We start from the raw sequence: 22,288 nt of genomic DNA on the forward strand, positions 1-22,288 counted from the left end.
AAATTTTATTTTTTCAGTATCCACTTATGTAGAGCAATCTATTATGGCAATTTGACGCTAACAAATTTTAAATGCCTGACCCAGCAATCTCACTTTACATTACAGATACGCTTACACAGTGGGCACAGATACAATGTCTGAGAATGTTCACTGCAGCACTGTTTGTAATCACAAAAAAATGGGATTGTAGTAAATGTCCAACAATAAGGGAGGTAAATGGTTATATCCAACACTAAGAACACCAGGTGCACCTCTAATGGAAATGTAAATGGATACAACATTTCTAGATGGCCAATCCAGGAAAAATATTGATCAAAATCCTTAAAAATTGTGATAACCTTTGATCCAACAATTTGACATTTAGAAATGTATTCTCAGAACTATGGATGTGAGAAAAGACAAGAGAGACAAGAGAGACAGAGATGTTCACAATAGCCCTTTAAAGTAGTAGTACACAGCTTTACAACCTATTGCTAATAACAGTTAGCCAAACAACGGGAAATAGTCATCAAAATGTTACAAAAAGATTTATTAAAATGAGAAGATATTCACTACATATTAAGGGAAAAAAGCAAGTACAATCTGTATGGATCTATTTTTATAAAAAGTGAATCACTGCACATAGCATATAAATGTACATAAAAGTACATATATGTACAGAGTAAGTTACAAACAGTTATCTCCAGGTAGTGAGATTACAGTTAAAAATTGTTTTGTTTTTTTTTTACTGTCCACTTTTTCTACAATGCATATATTATTCTTGTATTAATAAAGCTAAAGGAATTAAATAAGTCCTTTATAGCAATGCAATGATTCTATGAAGGTGCTTATTCTACACATGAATCTTGAGACATAACTTGCCAGTAACTCACTTTCAGAATGTAGAAACAGTCATCAGAAATGAAACAGAAACCAATATTATATAACTTCTCTAGTCAATAAACTCACTAAAAAACACTTCTCTTTCACCATTTCTTCAGGTAGACAACAACCCTATCCTATTTTTCATACCCAGGAACCAATAACCAAATGAATCTGCCAAAGAAAATATGGAACAAAGCTGCCCTCGGAGAATTCTTAGCAGACTAGTGGGGCTCTTCTAATTAAAAAACATAAACAATCAAACAAGCCCCCCATACATCTCTTTAATAGTTAGGAATTTGGGGTTTACATTTTCTTTCCTAGAAATTATCAGCAAAAAGACTCAGCTGTCCTCTGACTTGAAACACTAGCATCGATTCAGCACTAAATCAGAAGGAACAGCACCACTTACTTCCGTAACAGAGAATCAGGACTAAACTCACTCCAACACCAGCAGAACCACATCAGTACCTAAAACTGAACAGGTACAGCTGTTCCTAAGACCTTTTTTAGTCTCTCACCCCTCTAGCCCAGGAAGAATTTCCCAATAATCCCACTTACCATTGTTGTTGGCAATTAGTGTGACAAGAGTCTTCTTTGTACTGTCGCTGTTCTGTGCCCCGCTGCTACTAACGGTGGTGGATGTAGAGAGGTGCCCAGCAACAGAAGCATGGGCAGCGATGGGCACTGGAGCCGAGACAGGCTGCTGGCTCACAGAAACTGTGGGGAAGGGGAGGCACAGTCACTTGGAGACAGGGACAGATGACACTAAAGGATACTGTTCTAATCTTCCCTTTTCATCTTACTGTGGGTCTCTATAGCCAAAAACTTTCCTGCTTTATTCGTAAATCCAACTGTTCATCTGATTTCTCCTATGTGTCCCTCACACCACAAATTAGACACAATGCCTTCTTCTTAGCCTCACATTTCCTGGTAAATTAAGTTAGATTATGAGCTCACTGAACCCGGATTTTACTGTTTTGCTTATATAGCACAAGCAAACCTCTAGAATTCAAAGGCTTATTATCTCCACTACTGGTATTCATAACCATGCATAAGTAAGCCGTCCACAAGACCCTGAACTGTCCTGTTTCAGCCCAAACCAATGCCATCTTCAGTTCTCAAGGCAGGAAAGATAAAAAAATTAAAAGAGCAACAGATACAATTTAGAGGGGAAAAGAACTACCACTCAGTTTCTGAATTCAGGGCAATCTAGAATTTGACCCTGCAACATCACCTTTTTGAAAGAGACGCTAACAAGCCTAAGTTTGTAAACTGTCCATGGAGGCAGACACGAAGCGAATTCTGCTCAGCTCACAAAGGAAACTAAGTTCAAGTAAAACAAACAAAAAATCCCCCAAGACTATGGGAACCTGTTTTTGACTGGGTATATAAATGAGCACTGACACACACCTTTGCATTCTTGTTCATACATCATTTGGTAAGAGGATTGCTTATGTGTTTGATAAACATTGGTTAATCCAATTCTCAATGTTTTCAATTTATTAAATGTGTTTTTAGCTTTATGTACAAGGAAACCAAAGCACTTACAGACCAGAGCACAGCGGAAAAAGGTAGCACCAGTGCCACAGTGAAGCAACCCTGGATTCTTGAAGTCTTCTTCCACCTCGCACTTTCTTAACAAAAATGCCATTCAATTCAGTCAATATAACAATGATCTAAGAGCAAAAGAATTTTTGTTACCTGTAGTAGTTTTATCCACTGAATTATAATCCTCAACTACAGAATCCTCAATGACATCACTGATTTTCTGCCATGGCTCCAACTCCTCCTCCTCACATTCCATAAAGAGGTCGGTGTCCGCCATGCTACAAGAAAAAGAAGATTGAATAAGATATTGACCTCAGAATGGGAGAAATAATTTTATATAAAATATGGAATCAGATTCCTGAATCTATTGGTAACCTATTCCCTTGTGCTCCCTCTACCATTTCCCCTAACCTCCCCCCATTTCCAAGGTTCCAGAAGTATAACTTTTATTCTTGAAAAAAAAAAAATTAATGTGGAAGAGTCCACAGCAAATTATTTAATAATTAGGGTTATGAAAATTTAATCTATAATACCCAGGGCTGGGATTAGGGTGAGGCGAATCATGCAAGTGGAGGGTCAGATCCTGCTTTATTTAAAATTGATATTTTGCTCATTATGAAATTTTTTGCATTAATATTGAGCTTTCAAAAATGATACATTTGCTGTTTGAGGAAAGTACTCTAGGAACTTGTTTGGAAAACCGGGAATTTTTGAAGAAAGCGCTAACCATTCTGTCTCTAGACTGCTGTTCTACTGATTCTGGACTTGAGCTGCAACATTTCCAGCCTCCAGCCAACCCTGCTTGCTTCAGACTGGCCCCCACAATCCTAATTGGCAAGAGCCAGTTCCTTAATATCTATCCTGTTGTTACTGTTCTGAACTCAGTGGTTTTTGTATACTGATAGACTCCTTGGTTTGTCTCAAGTCTGAAGTCAAGGGGAGATTCTGTCAGCAACCAAGACCTCTCTGTTCAGTCCTTAACGGGTTTTTCCTCAATTGCATGGCTTGTCCCTATATTTGTGCTACTAAATGTATAAAGGTATATAGTTATACCACCCTCTAAATTTTCTCCAATCATTTAATATATTGTGCAATGTAAAATACATTGCATCCTTAAAGCTGTCTGTCCATTTATCTTTATTTCAAGAATCTGAACAAAGGGCCAGGATATACTTGAGCTCTGTGTTTGGTGAAATTTAAATGTAAATAAAATAAAAATAATAGCATAAAAATGATACATTAAAATAGTATTTTATCTTGATTACTGAGCTTTTTTGCACTTAAGTGAGAACCTCACTTGTCACAATCTAATTCCAACCCTGCTACTACCTTAAACTCCACCATGATTTTGGGAGTCAGGCTTTAATTTGAAAACACTGCTTAAACACTGCTTAAATTACATTCATCTTTATAATACAAATAAAGAGTTATTGTTACTATGCTGCTCTCCAGTATTAGTTGACTAAAAGTCAATTTCTTTGTCTTGGAATGGAAGTAGCATTACTGCTCAATGTTCAAACAAAACTTTTAAGGCAAGGACTCTCGGTGCCCTTAGTATCTCAGAAATTTTTTCACCACACCGCGAAAGCAAAACCAAAACAAAACAACCAACCTAACCTTTGTGTTTAAATAGTTAGGGCCCTACAATTTGATAGTATTACTTTGCAAGATGCCCAACAGATGGCGTTGTCCCCTTGAAAATTTAAAATATTCCAGCAATGCCGCAGTAAGTTGGCTAGTCAAGTGCCCAGTTTTTTTTGTTTTTTTTTAACATCTTTATTGGGGTATAATTGCTTTACAGTGGTGTGTTAGTTTCTGCTTTATAACAAAGTGAATCAGTTATACATATACATATGTTCCCATATCTCTTCCCTCTTGCATCTCCCTCCCTCCCACCCTCCCTATCCTACCCCTCCAGGCAGTCACAAAGCACCAAGCTGATATGCCTGTGCTATGCGGCTGCTTCCCACTAGCTATCTACCTTACGTTTGGTAGTGTATATATGTCCATGCCTCTCTCTCGCTTTGTCACAGCTCCCCCTCCCCCTCCCCATATCCTCAAGTCCGTTCTCCAGTAGGTCTGTGTCTTTATTCCTGTCTTACCCCTAGGTTCTTCATGACATTTTTTTCCCCTTAAATTCCATATATATGTGTTAGCATACGGTATTTGTCTTTCTCTTTCTGACTTACTTCACTCTGTATGACTCTAGGTCTATCCACCTCATTACAAATAGCTCAATTTCGTTTCTTTTTATGGCTGAGTAATATTCCATTGTATATCAAAACTACAATGAGATATCATCTCACACCAGTCAGAATGGCCATCATCAAAAAATCTAGAAACAATAAATGCTGGAGAGGGTGTGGAGAAAAGGGAACACTCCTGCACTGCTGGTGGGAATGTGAATTGGTACGGCCACTATGGAGAACAGTATGGAGGTTCCTTAAAAAACTACAAGAAGAACTACCACATGACCCAGCAATCCCACTACTGGGCATATAGCCTGAGAAAACCATAAATCAAATAGAGTCATGTACCAAAATGTTCATTGCAGCTCTATTTACAATAGCCCGGAGATGGAAACAACCTAAGTGCCCATCATCGGATGAATGGATAAAGAAGATGTGCCCACAGTTTTAATGGGTAAAGTGCTTCATTTGATTCTAACTGGTCTCTAATATTCTATTTTAATTATTTCTGTGTTCCCAAACCAAAACCACAAAGGAAAGAAGGTATGAGCAGGGTAAGAAAAAGCTCTAAAGTGTCAACTTAAATTTTCTTAGTTTTGTATTTAATTTACATATACAAAAGACAATGCTAGCCAGAAACCGAATTAAAAAGAAGCCAAATCCATATCAAAGGCATTCTTTGAGTCAAGACTACACAACACACTTTTGTATTTCCAGTCTAGTTCCACTGAAAGAGGTAACATTCTAAACAACTCTTTTCTAACTGCTTCATTTTATACTATTGTTCTTTGTTTGCTGTGTAACTTTCTTAGAGCCCACAGCCAACAGACAATTAATGCATACTATCAAACATCCAGCAGAATGAATATAAACTGTGGATAACCTCTACAGACGGTTTTCAAGGACCTTCTTTTAGCTGTGACCAGCTGCAAGCAAACTCTCCATACATACGCTGAGCAATCTGTAGAAAACTTTCCTTGGGAATAAGCAGAGCTATCTGAATGCAAATTGTGGTTTTCAATGTCATGCTTATGGATATTTTAATAGCACATCCACAGGCTGGTCTTTTACCTCAACTATTTATAGTATCATAAAAGACTGAGTTCACGTTTTATCCTGTCAAACAATGAAGACTAATAAAAATAATGAAAGATTCTTCCATCTGACGGGAGTCAAATTATATTATTCCTACCATGAACAAGGTATTCTAAGAAACAGAGTGGAAAAGGCAGATGTGAAACGATGGCAAAGAAGAATGTTTATGTCCTAACTACTTTTGACCAAGTGAGAAAGAAAAATAACTCCTCAGATATAAGCTCTGCCAAGACAACCAATGTAAATTAAAAGATTCAAAATGGAAAGAAAATTACACTTAGAAAATATTTTTCAAGGTTTTTACAATGGAGAAGACAGTTAACCAACAAGGTCTGACAACTCGGAAAATAATAAATCTGCTGACTGAGCATATTTTATGACTCACAGCAAAACATCTCTGAAAGACACTGAAACCAAGTTTTCCAAACAGTCCTTATTTCTGATCTAGCCTCTTCTATCTCAGAATGTGATCATTCCTTTCATTTCAGCACCTATAGCTCAGGGTCAAAAAATTAAGTCTGTTGAAAAGATGGGCCATACCACAATAGAGGTATCAACCTGAATTAAATTCCTTATAAACTTTAAAATTAAAAAATGCAAATTTAGCACCCTTCAGTAGTTTTCCAGCTATCAAAAAGGAATCTTCATTAATATAATGAAATGCTATATTTAATATCTCTACCAAGATGCTCAAGGAACACCATCTTTCTCTGCGGTATTCCAAGTGATCCATGGCCTATAACCACCTTTCAACTGTATTTGATCAAAGAAGACAGGAATTACTAAATAGGTAAATCTTCCCAAACTATCAGTCTACTCATGTTTAATTTCTTTCTACACCAAACCTTCAACTTAATTTCTCACAAGAAAAAGAAAAATCTGGAATTTTCCCCTCTCTACCCTATTATTTTGCTATAAAGGATAAATGTACTCATAGGCTTGGAACACATCTCACATGCAAAAACAAACAGTGACTTCCCTGGTGGTCCAGTGGTTAAGAATCCGCCTGCCAATGCAGGGGACACGGGTTCGAGTCCTGGTCCAGGAAGATCCCACATGCCGCGGATCAACTAAGCCTGTGCGCCTCAACTACTGAGCCTGCGCGCCAGAACCCATGAGCCACAACTACTGAGCCCACGTGCCACAACTACTGAAGCCCGTGTACCTAAAGCCCATGCTCCGCAACAAGGAAGCCACCGCAATGAGGAGCCCACACACTGCAATGAAGAGTAGCCCCTGCTCACAGCAACTAGAGAAAGCCTGCACGCAGCAACGAAGACCCAACACAGCCAAAAATAAAATGAATAAAATAAATAAATTTATTAAAAAAAAAAAAGAATCCACCTTCCAATGTAGGGGACGCAGGCTCGATTCCTGGTTAGGGTACTAAGATCCCACATGCCACAAGGCAACTAAGCCCGCAGCTGCAACTACTAAGCCCTCATGCTCTACAGCCCATGCACCACAACTACTGAGGCTGCACACTCCAGAGCCCGCACACCACAACTAGAGAGAAACTTGCAGGCCACAAGGAAAGATCCCATGAACCGCAACTAAGACCAGACGCAGCCAAATAAATAAATAACAAAACCAAAAACCTTACATTGAACTTCAATCCTTACTCAGTTTTGGGACATTTTCATTTCTTCTGAAAAAGTGCCAGGTAAAAACCTGAATTCCAGAAATTAAAAGCCAGCACATAGGGAACACCATGCTACATCAAGAGGAAAACTTGCACAGGTAGTAAATTTGAGAATCATATACTGTAACCAAGTAAAGGGGCAAACTTTCATCATATTACAACTATGAATCTCTAAATCAAGACTGTAGTGATTCCTTTTCTGCTATTCCTAAAATGAGATATCAATTTTAATTATATACAAGAGTAGGGAATTCCCTGGCAGTCCAGTGGTTAGGACTCCATGCTTCCACTTCAGGGGGCCTGGGTTTGATCCTTGATTGGGGCCAAAAAAAAAAAATTATATACAAGAGTAGACATGGGGATTCCCAGGTGGCGCAGTGGTTGAGAGTCCACCTGCCGATGCAGGGGACACGGGTTCGTGCCCCAGTCCGGGAAGATCCCGCATGCCGCGAAGTGGCTGGGCCCGTGAGCCATGGCCACTGAGCCTGCGCGTCCAGAGCCTGTGCTCCGCCGCGGGAAAGGCCACAACAGTGAGAGGCCCGCATACCGCAAAAAAAAAAAAAAAAAAAAAAAGAGTAGACATGTATCCATCACCCAGCTTCAAAAATTATCAACCAATCTTGTTTCATCTATGCCCTCTCTTCTTCATATTATTTTGAAACTAATCTCTAATATCATATTTATAAATATTTTATTATGTAGCTCTAAAAGATAAGGACTTGAAAAGATCATGTACCAAAAAAAAGAAAAATCATAGAGAATTCCTTGGTCAGCCAGTGGTTAGGACGCAGTGCTTTCACTGCTGGGGCTGGGTCTGATCCCTGGTTGGGGAACTGAGATCCCGCAAGCTGCATGGCCAAATTTTAAAATAAATAAATAAATCATAGTACCATTAATATGCCTAAAAGATTTATAGTCTCAATATCAAATATCTAGTCAACACTGAAATCTCAAATTCTCTCAAACGCCATATTTCTTTTAAAATTTATTTTATATTGGAATATAGCTAATATACAATACTGTGTTAGTTTCAGGTGTACAGCAGTGGTTCAGTTATACATATTCATATATCCATTTTTTTTCAGATTCTTTTCCCATATAGGTTATTACAGAATACTGAGTAGAGTTTCCTGTGCTATATAGTAGGTCTTTGTTGATTATCTGTTTTATATATAGTAGTGTGTATATGTTAATCCCAAACTCCTAATTTATCCCTCCCCCTACCTTTCCCCTTTGGTAACCATAAATTTGTTCTTGAAGTCTGTGAGTCCCCTTCTGTTTTGTAAGTAAGTTCATTTGTATCCTTTTTTAGATTCCACAAATAAGTGATATCACATATTTGTCTTTCTCTGACTTACTTCACTTAGTATGATAATCTCTAGGTCCATGCATGTTGCTGCAAATGGCATTATTTCATTCTTTTTTATGGCTGAGTAATATTCCATTGTATATATTTACCACATCTTCTTTACCCATTCCTCTGTTGATAGACATTTAGGTTGCTTCGATGTCTTAACTAAATACCATATTTCTTAAAGTTTGTTTGGTTCAGATTCAAATAAGGTCCACATATTATGATTATTTGGTAAGTTTCTTAGGCCTCTTTTTTTTTTTTTTTTTTTTTTGCGGTACGCGGGCCTCTCACTGTTGTGGCCTGTCCCGTTGTGGAGCACAGGCTCCAGATGCGCAGGCTCAGTGGCCATGGCTCATGGGCCCAGCCGCTCCGTGGCATGTGGGATCTTCCCGGACCGGGGCATGAACCTGTGTTCCCTGCATCGGCAGGTGGACTCTCAACCACTGCACCACCAGGGAAGTCCAGGTCTCTTTTAATTTATAGATCTTCCTTCATCTTTTTCCCCCCACCTTGTAATTTATCTGTTGAAGAACCAGGTCACCTCTTGCAATTTCTACAGTCTGGATATTGTTGATTACATACACATGGCATTTAATATATGCCTCTGGCCTCTGTATATCCTGAAATTGATAGCTGGATCTACAGACATGATTAGATACAGGTTTAACATTTTTTTCCCCCAAGACTACTCACAAGAGCAGGATTTTCTTCCAACAGGAATCCTTCTATCCAGGCTCAATGCCTTGATCTAGTCATTCTAAATCTATCATTCCCTTTTCATTTATTACCTGAAACACCTTGATTTAAAAAAAAAACAAAACATATCTACTATTTGGTTACCCAGTGGTGCAGTTCATATAGTAAAAGTCTCGACTCTTTCCATCTTGCTTCTTTCCCTTTATTTACCAGTTTTCAAAATAATGATCTGTTTTACTAGCACTTCCTCAAAGTGACCAATGAGTTTGTTCTTTTTTAAAAAATTAATTAATTAATTTTATTTTTGGCTATGTTGGGTCTTTGTTGCTGCACGCAGGCTTTCTCTAGTTGCGGTGAGCCGGGGCTACTCTTCGTTGCGGTGCACGGACTTCTTGCGGTGGCTTCTCTTGTTGCAGAGCACAGGCTCTGGATGCACAGGCTTCAGTAGCTGTGGCACGCAGGCTCAGTAGTTGTGGCTCGTGGACTCTAGAGCGCAGGCTCAGCAGTTGTGGCAGACGGGCTTAGTTGCTCCGTGGCATGTGGGATCCTCCTGGACCAGGGCTCGAACCCGTGTCCCCTGCATTGGCAGGCGGATTCTTAACCACTGCGCCACCAGGGAAGTCCAATAAGCTTGTTCTTAAACTATCATTATATCACATCATATGACACATCAATTTAAACATATTTGATATGTTTTGATCCACTGCAGTTATCCTTATTGATACTCAAAGTGTCCTATTTTGGCTACTGGGAACTTCTCAGTTAGCTCCTGAGTCCTTCTGACACAACCCTTGTGTTTGATAAAATCCTGGCTGTAAGTTTCAGGCTCATCTCATACATTCTTGCCCCAGACCTAGAATCAGCCATTTCTCTAAGGAGCCCTGATTCCTTTTGGTGTGGAATGATATTCCAAGATCGCAGTCTAGATGCTAGTGACTTCTCTGCTCATTAAAAAAAAAAAAAAATTATTTGGCTGCGTCGGGTCTTAGTTGCAGCACGCGGGATCTTTCGTTGCAGCGCGTGGGCTTCTCTCTAGTTGCGGCGTGAGGGCTCTAGAGTGTGTGGGCTCAGTAGTTGAGGCACAAGGGCTCTCTAGCTGTGATGCACACAGGCTCTAGAGTGCGCAGGCTTAGCTGCTCTGCAGCATGTGGGATCTTAGTTCCCGGACCAGGGATCGAACCCACGTCCCATGCATTGGAAGGCGGACTCTTAACCACTGGACCACAGGGATGTCCCTCTGCTCATTTTAAACATAAAATTATCTCCGTATCAACCCCCAACTATTAGTCAGCTACCTTCAATTTCGCTTCTATGTCATTTGGCAGAAAAATTCCAAATCTACAAATAAGACTTGTCTTAGAAACTTAAAACAAACTTCTATTTTCTCCTGAGATTCTTACTGGAGATGTTTCAATCTTTTAAACTTTACTAACTAATTCTCATTACTTCCACTCTTTCCAACCTTTCCCTATAAATTCTATATGCAGAATTTACATATAGTTAAAAAAAATTTTTTTAAGATCAAAGATTAACAAAGAGGACACAGCATGTAGTTTAACCAAGCCCTTTAGCAAGTAACTTTTTTTGAGGCTGCCTTCATTACCTTAACATAATCATCTATGTTTTGTTGCATTTTTCAGTAGTTTGTTCATTTTTTATTACTGAGTAGTGCTCCATTTATGGATAAACTATCCATCCACATGTTGACAGATAGTTGTTTTCAATTTTTCAGCTATTATGAATAAACCTGCTATGAACATTTGGGCACAAGTCTTTGTATGTGCATATGTTTTCATTATTTTGGATAACTAACTAGGAGAGGAATTTCTGGGCCACAGGATAAGTGTATGTTTAACTTCCAAAGAAATGGCGAATTTTCCAAACACTAGCCTAAGTAGCTTCTGACTTACCCAATTTACAAGTCCTGCAGAGATGGTCTTGTAACTTACTATCTATTTATTGCCATGCCACAGCGCATGCAAGATCTTAGTTCCCTGACCAGGGATCAAATCCACGCCCCCTGCATTGGAAGCATGGAGTCTTAACCACTGGACTGGCAGGGAAGTCACCGTAACATACTTTATAATGTGGGGTTGCTTAGCTCCTATGACTCTTAGTTTGGGGCCCTCAGCTGATACTCTGAAACAACAGGAACATTCATATTTAACTAAAAGATACTCAATTTAACATTCTTCCCTTAACTACTAGACTGAAATATTTGAGAGGGCAGGAACCATGTCTTTCTTATTTATTAAACTGAAGTACAACTGATTCACAATGTTGTGTCAGTAAAGTGATTCAGTTATACATACATATATATAAAATATATATGGATGTAATATACATATGTATAATATATATATATATTCTTTTTCAGATTCTTTTCCCTTACAGGTTATTACAAAATATTGAATATAGTCCCCAGTAACTATTTTTTTAAAGACTGTCTTTTCTTGAATGCCAAGATATAAACAGATCACCTCAAAAATATCAAATTTATCAACTACTCCTAACAAAAACTTTACCCATAACACACAGCTAATAAGGTTCTTTTCCAAGCAAACTGGGAGGTGGGAGGGGGATGAGATAAAGCAAAAGACCTATACCTTACAAATGAAGAGCTCATTTCTAGCTTCAATAAAATTTCCAATAGAGCTAAAAAATGTCATCATATTCCAGTGTTCTCCAACATATACTAAGCACCCAAGCTGTGCAGCATATCTGCAGAAGGGAACTGTGTTCAAAGTCTGTACATAGGTTATATAAAGGGAAACCTAGATCATTAAGGAATCCACATATGCCAGTGGCTTTTATCCAACTCAGTAATACTCAAACAGGGATAATCTGCCCCCAGAAGACATATGGCAATGTCTAGAGACATTTTTGGTAGTCATAACTAGGGGTGGGGTTGGGGAAGGGTGCTACTGGCATCTATCTAGTGGCAAGTGGCCAGGGGTGCTACTAAACATCCTACAATGCACGAGACAGACGGGGACATATCTGGCACAAAATGTTAATAGTGCCAAGACTGAGAAACCCTGATCAAACTGAATCCATGTTCTGAAGGGGAAAATTTTTTAAAAAATCATCCCACGTTCTATGCATAAAGAACTCTCATTTCTTTTTTTTAAATTGAAATATAGTTGACTTACAATGTTATGTTAATTTTCTCATTTCTTTTTAAAATAATTTATCCTCTCTGCAACAGAAAAGATGAGAACAAGATCCCTATGAATTGTTCAAAGGGTTACATCTTAACACAGTAAAAACATTTTTATAAAACTCATATACATCTAGTTTGTTTCACCCTATAATGATCTACCTGTGAAACTTGTTCCTGCCTAGGTACGTAATTTCTCCTTATAAAACTTTAGCATTATGATGTTAGTTCTGTAAATTTATGGTTACTATCAGTATTAACTGGTAAATAATCTTGGTGAAAATAATTTCCCAAAGTCCCAAAATCTCCATTTCTAAAATTTCTGGTTTTCACCCCTTTACTATTCCTCTGTGGGTTGCTTTTGCTAAATATATCAGCTCTTATTGCCTCTTCAACTTTCCAATCATTTTCTCAGAGGGCAGTGAACCAAAATGACACGATGCAAACTTATTTCTGTGGTCCTTCTCAAAGTCCTATTGTTATGCTTAAACTTAAAATTATGGAAGTAGCTCTATGTCTCAAAGCCAAAAGTTATGACAGTAATAAGTTTAAACAGAAAAATGTTAGCCAATAATACAAACTCTGTCATCAGCTGTTTGGTCTGTGGCTTATTCTTCTGTAAACAAACAAAAGCTATTGACAATAATGTTTAACCTGAATCAAACCAAGCACTTAAATTTAACTTCCAGTTTTTAGGAAATACAGCAGTAGAGGAATAAGTTAAGTAGCACCTCAAGGAAATAATGAGATAAATCCAAAAAGTGGGACATTTTAAAAGGAAATAAGACAACTGCAGAATATGGAATATTTTATAAAACTACTAACACAGTTTAAAAATGTCAATCTCACACACACATGTATATATACATGCATGCCCACACACAGAGTGAGAAGACTAAACCAGACTGAAAGAAACTAAAGCGATGTAACAAAATGCAACATGTAAACCTTTACTGGATTCTGGTTCATAAAAAAGCTATAAATGACATATTGGGGAGAACCGGAACATTTAAATACAGACTAGATACAAGACGATATTTGGAAATTATTTTTAATTTTCTTAGAAAGAATAGTGGTATTAGAGTTATGTAGGAGAACGTATTTATTCTTAGCAAATGCACGAAATGTTCAGTGGAAGTATCATGACTGTGACTTTCAGGTGGTTCAGCAAATATATATTTTGGCGTTTTCTTACAGACATCAAATATGCCAACATGAAAAATGGTTGTGTCGGGACTTCCCTGGTGGCGCTGTGGTTAAGAATCCGCCTGCCAATCCAGGGGATGTGGGCTCGAGCCCTGGTCCGGAAAGATCCCACATGCCGCGGAGCAACTAAGCCTGTGTACTACAACTACGGAGCCTGTGCTCTAGAGCCTACGAGCCCTAAGTACTGAAGCCCGTGCGCCTAGAGCCTGTGCTCCGCAACAAGAGACTCCCCCGCTCCGCAGTGAAGAGTAGCCCCCGCTCACCACAACTAGAGGAAGCCCGCACGCAGCAATGAAGACCCAACGCAGCCAAAAATAAATAAATGGATAAATTTATGAAAAAAAAATCGTTGTGTCTAGGTGGTGGGTTCATTGTAGACACTCCTTGTAGTATTCTTTCACCTTTTTTACACGCATGAAATTTTCTTAAAATAAAAAGTTGGGGGGATCAGAGGAACAAGGTCTGGGAATCTAACATAAAATATGGTGGCTATAGTTCATAACACTATAATTGATATTTGCTAAAAGAGTAGAATGTTCACATACACACAAGATAAATATGTGAGGTGATGGATGTGTTAATTAACTGAATGGGGGGGAATCCTTTCACAATATTTATGTATATGAAATCACCATGATGTACAGTTTAACATCATACAATTTTATACGTCAATTACACCTCAATAAAGCTGAAATTTAAAAAAGAAAAGAAAAAAAGTAATGGGGAATAACTACCTACTCATATCTTGGTTGTGATATTTTGTTCTACTATATTCTGCCATTTTCTTTTTGCCATTTACTAAATCAAACTGGTAGCCTCATGGGTTGAATTTTCTGTTAACTTGTTCTCATTTCTAGGAGCAATTTTCACATAGATTATATATACACATTTCTAAAGATGTTGCACCATAATTAAATGTTAGAAAAAAATAAATTGAAGTTGAGTTATACAGGTTACCAAGGAGGTACTGTAAGATGAGATGAACACTGCCGTCTTCCATTAATCAACGCACCATGATTATCTGACATCTTGGTAACCTATCTGGTTTCTGTATTTTGTAGCAGTAATTACACTGGTAACGTGATTTTCGTGCACTCAGTAGGTTTTACTCAACACTGCAACTCACACGGGACTATTAGTGATTCCCACAGTCTTTAAGTCTTTGGCATTCATCTTTCCATCCATAATATGGGTGTACCAGATACATACCTTTCTAGGGAGGACTGAATTGTACCTTAAATGCTGGCAAATATGGTAGTCTACCTTATACTCAGGTCCTATAAAATCAGCTAGTCAGTAAAAGCCTACATAACTGAAAAGCAAGATACAAAGAGACTCTTTATACAATCTTATTTAAAAGCAGCAAAAAGAATCCCTCAGTTACAACTGTCAGTCTACCTCTGAAGTATTTAATGGGCAGAAATCTCTACCTATCTTCACCTCAAATAAGATTAGGAAAACATGTTTTCTACCAAAACTCTCCAGACAGATTTGGCTCTTGAAGCATTGAATTCCTTTAATTTGTCTGGTTCTTTTATAGCTCTAAAGTAAACTCCAGGAATGAAGAATTCAGTATCTAACATTTTCAATTCACTGCTAGCGCATACCCACTCATACATAAATCAAGATAAAAAGAACATTTGGAACAGAAAAAATGTCTTAAACAACAAATTTAAGAATACCACTCTCTTGCTCCTGAGTTAGAAATAAACAATAATAATCCTCAAAAAAATCTGTATTCAAGTTACTTCAATTTTTGACTTTAAAAGGGATTAATTCCAGAAAACCTACAGGGCTGAATACTTAGTATGGCTATAAAACTAATTATTGTTAAACTTGTAATAAGAAGCATTTATTTACCCAGTCTTCCGTATGGCCCATTTTGTCCCTCACAGTAACTGCTGTAGAACCTCACATATAATATTCACAATGGGTTCTTAAATAGTCTTAATAATCTGCCTAATATTCTCAAACATAAAATACTTTCCACTTATCTGGCAGCAAATCTCCTATCAAGAAGAACCCAAATATATTCATTATGGGTTCTTTACTAAAACAACAACTAAAGTGAGCAGTTAAGTTTCCTTTTTTTTTTTTTTTCCGCGGTACGCGGGCCTCTCACTGTTGTGGCCTCTCCCGTTGCGGAGCACAGGCTCCGGATGCACAGGCTCAGCGGCCATGGCTCACAGGCCCAGCCGCTCCGCGGCATGTGGGATCCTCCTGGACCGGGGCACGAACCCGTGTCCCCTGCATCGGCAGGCGGACTCTCAACCACTGCGCCACCAGGGAAGCCCTAAGTTTCCTATTTTTAAAGGGTACAATATTCAGTTCTTCTCCCAAGAAAAGTTCTTCTTCACTGACAGTTGTATGTTGTCTAAATTCCATTTCTACTCAATTTCATTTAACTCTGCCAAATACTAGTAAAACATTAGTCCTTTCTCCTCTCCTCTGGAGTTACATGTAAAAATACGTTTTTGTGGATATGGCTTATTATCACAAACCAGATTGCCAAAGAATCTATCAAAGTCTTACCATACTGATATTATGACAAAGACACCACCAGCTCTAGGGTTTGTAATTTAAATTAGAAATCTCCACTTTCAACAAAAAGACATATATGGAGAATAAAGACTGAAACATTATCTGGAATACATTTTATTTTACTATGATCTAATAACAGGCATTATGCACTTTACATTATCACAATTAATTCTCACTATATACCCTAAGTAATACATTTTACAGATAAGGTCAAAACGAAGTTTAGAGAGTTCAAGTAACTTGCCCTAGGTTACAGCTGGTTTGAATCCTGGCTGGGATATTTACTAAGCTTTTTTTGCTCTGGAATTCTTCCCCAAGTCATTGCCTCTTCCATTATTAACTCCAACATTTCTGAATTCTCCGGAAGTTTCTATAGGGAGACAGATTTGGATGATTTAAGGAGAAGGACAGGACAGACCCAGTTTTTGGTCTTGGGACCCCTTTACATTCTTAAAATTATTAAGGATCCCAAAGAGCTTTTTTTTATGTGGACTTTACCTTTTGATATTTACATTAGAAATTAAATCATAAAAAATGTAAATACTTATCAGTATATTCAAAAACAAACCCATTACAGGTTAACTTAAATAACATTTTCAATTAAAAATTACTATTTTTCCCCCAAAGAGTGAAATAACGTTGTTTTACATTTTTGCAAATCTTTCATGTCTAGGTTAATAGAAGAGTTTGATTCTCATAACTGCTTCTGCATTCAGTCTGTGGTTCTATGTTGTTCTGGTTAAGTATATAACAAAGATCTGCTGTCACACAGATAGAAAAAGGGAAAAGTATTCTAAAAACCTTTTCAGATAGTTTTTATATTGATATAGTACTAAAACTAGACAAATGATAGTTTCTTAAAGGATAACTGCATCTTGGAACCTGAAACCCTATCAATGAATGTTATGTTAAAATCCATTGATGTACCTTAAATTTTGAAATGATTTCTTACTCATGGTGACTTCATGCAATGGTCATTTGGAAAATACAGACTTACTGAATTATGCCTATCTTCCAACTATTGACACATTTCATCATACAATATAAAAAAAAACATAGTTATTAAAACTGACATTATAAGAAAAGTCTTTCAAGTACCAGGAAGTTGTTACAGTTGAGGTATCAACTTTTTAAAAATTCTAATTTTCACTCTCAAATTTTTATCACTGGGAACAAATACTATCGTTTTCCTTGAAGTGACAAGCTCACACTTTTTTCAAGAAAACATCCACAAACACTCAAGTGTCAAAAGCTGTAGTTTATCAGTCGTTCAAGTAAAAATGCTGTTCCAGGAAACAAGTAACTCACAACTAAATCTCTCAAGTGCCTTTCCTTATAACAAAGATCTACCTCAGCAGGCGGTGTTAAGTGCTTCAAGCACACTTCCCATTTGGTCATAGACTCTTATAAATTAAAAAGACATGTACTAAAGAGCTGAAATTTAATAAAACTAATTATTTTTACTGCTTCATCAAGGACATTCTCAAGTAAGTATAGAGTTTCCTGCAGTAGTTTTATCAAGTGTTGCTTTTGGATCATAAGTGCAAATGTCAGTGAAAAAGATAAACAGTGTCTCAGTATTATTTTGAAAACAGTTATGACCTCGAAGCTCTCCTGAATGGGCCTGAGGGGATTCCCAGGGGTCAGCAGACCACATTCTGGGAACTGCTTTTCTAGATTATGCCACTGGTTCAAGGTGGGGGTGGAAACTAACAAAATTCTGTTCATCCCAAGAGTCTTCATTCTGTTAGTTCCTTTAGTTTGAGATACATCAGCATAGCTGGTACGTTATAACCGTAATATATGAAAGGGGAAGGAAATCAAGGGCATAGATTGCCACTTAATTGTTCGAAGATTATAGTCTGCGCACCTTTATGCTGGATCAAAAACTCAATATGGTGGTTACCCTAATCAGTCTCAGCTGAAGGATTGCAGATTAAAAATGTAGAGATGATACCCCTCTCCCCATCCCATCCAAAAAAGCTTGGGGATGAGGCCCCCCCAAACCGCACTTTTAGCGATCTGCAAGGTACTTTTTATGCACCCCGAAGTTAAGAACGATTGTGCTAAGTAGTTCAAAGTCCAATTCCCAGTTCCAAAAGCAAGGGGTCTCAAAATTCAATGTCGTTCGCCAAGAAGCAGTCCCCCCCCCCCCCCGGCCCCGCCGTTTCCCTTCATCTAGATGGGAAAATTCCTTTGAAAGTGAAATTGTACTTCTGTGGGGTTTTGAGCTGCGGTGGGAGGTCTCTAAAAGAGTGTAGAGGGCTGGGCCACAGTCTGCAACAGAACGACGGCTGTTCCGATAGGACACCTGTATCTCAATTTCCATCTCGAAAAAGAGATCTGGGCTAAACGACTTACTCTTTCCAGCTCTACCTTTTTCTGAGCTGAAAATATCCAAGACAATGAGAGAAACGTCCAGTATTATTAACAATTTGAGAGAATCCCGCGTCTGACAGAAGAGGAAATCAGGAAAACTCGCAGAATGGAGAGAAAGCAGGTGGATCAACATCACTCCTTTTCAGAAGGTGCTAAGAATCTAGAGAAAATAGTCCCTGGGATAAACATGGCGCCCACCGCGGCAGGATATAACCATACGAAAATAAAGCTTTTTCCGCCACATCCCATTTTATAAATCACGGCGCCACCCCAAAATTTTAGAGCCGGGGGAGGAGACTTTGTAAACCGCGGTGCACTAAGGCTTCGGGTGTACTATACGACCGAGCGGCGATTACATAACACAAGGGAGAGACTAAGCAATCACTCATTCTCCTCCTCGCGCTCAAAAAGAGCGCCCCACTCGTTCCCCGGCGGGGGTGGCGCGGGGACGGCCGAGCACCATCCCCACCCCCGGGGGACGTCGGCCCACGGCCCCTCCCGCCCGCCTCCCCAGCGCGGCCTCGCCCTCCCCTCCCGCCGCGCCCCGCCGTCTCGCCGCCGCCCGCGCCCCCGCCTCTCCCCCAGCGGGCCGCCGCCCGCGCCCGCGCCCGCCCACTCCTCCGAGACGCCTCGCGCCGGGTGTGCGTGTGGACGTCGGGTGTGTGCGGGGCCGTGGACCGCGAGTGCGCGCGCGCGCGCCGCTGCAGGCGCCGGGGGCGGCCGGCAGGCAGACAAGGGCCTGCCCGGCCCGCCGCGCGGCTCCCAGGGCGCACGCACTCACACACGCGCTCGCGCGCCGCACCCCACGCCCGCCGCCGCGGGCCGCGCCGCCACTCGAGGGGGGCGGGGGCGCGCGCCACCGGGCCCCCACCCCCACCCCTCGCGCTCCCGCCCCATCCCCCTCTCATTGTCTCGCCTCGGAACGCCTCGCCGAGCGAAAAGATAACGGAACCCCCGGGAGAAGGGGGGTGGGGAGAGAGAAAGCTCGCTCGCTCACTCACCTCCCGTGGTCGTCGCCGCCGGTAGTCTGACCCGAGGAAGGCGCCGTCGCCTTAAAGGGACCTTGCACCCGGCGCCGGGAGAAGGGGGTGGGAGCAGGGGAGGGGACGGGGGCTTGGGGGGAGACGAAGAAGAGGGAACCGTTGAAAGCGCGTCTCCCGAGGGTGAAAGGAAACCTCCCTCGGGTTCGAGTGATTTGGGGTGGATTTTTTTCCCGAGGGGGGCGGGGGGGCCCCGAGGGAGGGGGGCGGGGGGGCCAAGGAATGCGGCTCCGTGTACGGGAGCTGGCGCGGGGGAGAGAGACGCCGACTCCCCCCACCGACCCTCTCGCCCCGCGGAGGGATACGGCTCGTCACTTCCGCCCTCCCCCTTTCGTGGTTTTTCAATTGGTTGGAGCGCGTGGCACGTCATGTGCTGTGCTCATCCTAACCCCTGCCCGGGCTTCTTTTCTAGTCAAGTTTGTCTGGGCCTGCAAATAAATAAATAAATAAATAAAAATTTTTAAAAAATGAAATGAAAAATAATTAGCCCAGAAGCAATATCTAAATTTTGGTGAGAAAGATGGGACTTCCAAAGAAAATACTTCCCTGGACTTTCCAAGGAAATTTTGGGAATCTCCACACTTTCCACTCAAGGTTTATACCTAATCAAAAGGGGAACCTCATGCCACAGGCCAGATGGTGAGGCCCAATGGCACCAACGACTGATATTGGAACAAAGGCATCAAAATGGCACTCGTTCTTCTTCACGAGACATTCGGTCAGGTAGCTTTAAGTGAAGAACTTTTAAAAGCCATTTTTACCCTGAACCCTTCTGGATTCTGGAAGGAAGTCACCCATGATTGCTTATTAAGGTAGTTCATGTATGGAAACTTTTTTGAGATGAATAGACTCAGCAGAGATCTTCAATTCAAAGAAACTGTAGACTCCACAATTGTGCTTTTTGCTCCAATCAAGGCTGAGGTGGACTGGCCCAAAGAAATTGCTCTGTCCATTAAAGACTATCCTCCTGTTATTTTTCCTCAAAGAAAAACTAACCTCTTTTCCAAGTAACTAAGAAATTTTTTCCTTTATTACCTCCTGAAGTGATGATAAAATTTTAGTATTTTCCTTAGATATTTGAGGATATTGTTGCTCTTTAAGCAATACGCAAATATTTGCTCCAAACCAAATGCTAAATCAAGGTACTTGGTGCAAGACTGGGGAGATGCACAACCACATTTATTCCTTCTCTAGGTACACACTCCAAACCACCAGACGATGAAAATAGGCAGTGGAGGTAAGCATTCCAAATTGTGCACCTGTGGGCATGCACACACCACCACCCATTTTCATCATCCCATTTCATACATCTCAAAAACACGAGAAGGATTTCAACTAGTCATTCTTAGGAAGAACTTTATTACTTGAATTGGAAGAACCACTGAGCCTTCTGAAAATTCTTCTGAAACCGTTCCAGACCTGATCTGGAAAAGCCCATGCTGGGATTATGGAATCAATCATCAAAAGACATTCTGCATGAAGCTCTAATCCTATTTTATGCTTTCCTGCAATAATTCAATTCATTATAATGTCATTTGCCTCTGAAATATTCTTGGTGAAAAATATTTTGGCATGCTCTAAGTGCCAGCTTATGCTCTCTGCCAATGAGCTGCAGCCCAGCAGATTGTACCATCTACCACTGACCAATCACCATTAGCATACCATACTGAAAATGCATCATGCATGTATTCATTTATTCGACAAATATTTATTGAATACTTGCTATATGCCAGGCACTGTTCTAGATGCTGGGAATGCAACGACAAAGAAAACAAAGTCCCTGAATTCATGAAACTTATACTCTAGTGAGGAGAGACATACAATATACACATAAATTGTTCCAATATCTATTACAGAATAACAAACGGTCCCAAAACTTGGTGGGTTAGCACAACAATTTTATTATTATCTCTCACGGTTCTGGGAGGTGATTAGACTAAGCTAAACAGTTCTCACTTGGAGTCTCATGCAGTGGCTGAGGCTGAAGTCATCTCAAAAGCTTCCTCAAAAGTCTAGAAGTTGATGATGACTATTGGCTTGGACTGAAGCTGGGGCTGTTGGTCAAAACAGTGAGCTGTTGGCCTCTCCATGTGGCCTAGGCTTCCTCATATTATAGTGACTGAGTTCCAAGATTTAGTGCCCCAAGAGGACCAGGCAGAAGTTGTCTGGCTTTTTGTGACCTAGCCTCAGATGTCACATAGCATCGCTTCCACCACAGTTACAGGCCCACTTCGATTCAAGAGGGATGGGAAACATCTCTCAAAGGGAAACATCACATTGTAAGAAAAGTATGTGGAATGTGAAATCTTGTTGTGGTCATCTTGGAGAATACAATCTGCCACACAAATAAATGAATATATAATATGTGATATGGTGATAGGTGCTATGATGGGGAAAAGGGCAGGACAGGGAATTGGGAGTGTGGTACAGGGGTAGAGGGTGGTTGGAGAAGGCTTTGTCATTAAGGAGACATTTGAGCACAGACCTGAAGAAGGTGAAGCCAAGTTCAGGTTTTACTGTTAGTGAAAGTGAAGTCCCTGGAGGATTTTGAGCCAAGGAGTGACATGACCTGAG

General features: G+C 40.1%; 1 protein-coding gene across 2 annotated transcripts in view; it reads right to left on the reverse strand.

The window, feature by feature from the left end:
• POGZ (pogo transposable element derived with ZNF domain) overlaps window positions 1–19,802 on the reverse strand; it is a 48,067-nt gene extending 28,265 nt beyond the window's left edge. For both annotated transcript variants that reach the window (XM_060029872.1, XM_060029868.1), the window contains exons 1-3: window positions 19,676–19,802; window positions 2,566–2,690; window positions 1,423–1,581 (exon numbers count right to left, since the gene is read on the reverse strand). In XM_060029872.1, the coding sequence (XP_059885855.1) occupies window positions 1,423–1,581; window positions 2,566–2,689 (283 nt within the window). In that variant the 5' untranslated portion in view covers window position 2,690; window positions 19,676–19,802. The remainder of the gene's footprint in view (window positions 1–1,422; window positions 1,582–2,565; window positions 2,691–19,675) is intronic.
• Between the last annotated feature and the right edge of the window lie 2,486 nt (window positions 19,803–22,288).

Source organism: Delphinus delphis, chromosome 1 (genome assembly GCF_949987515.2).
Source record: "Delphinus delphis chromosome 1, mDelDel1.2, whole genome shotgun sequence".
Taxonomy (NCBI): Eukaryota; Metazoa; Chordata; class Mammalia; order Artiodactyla; family Delphinidae; genus Delphinus; species Delphinus delphis.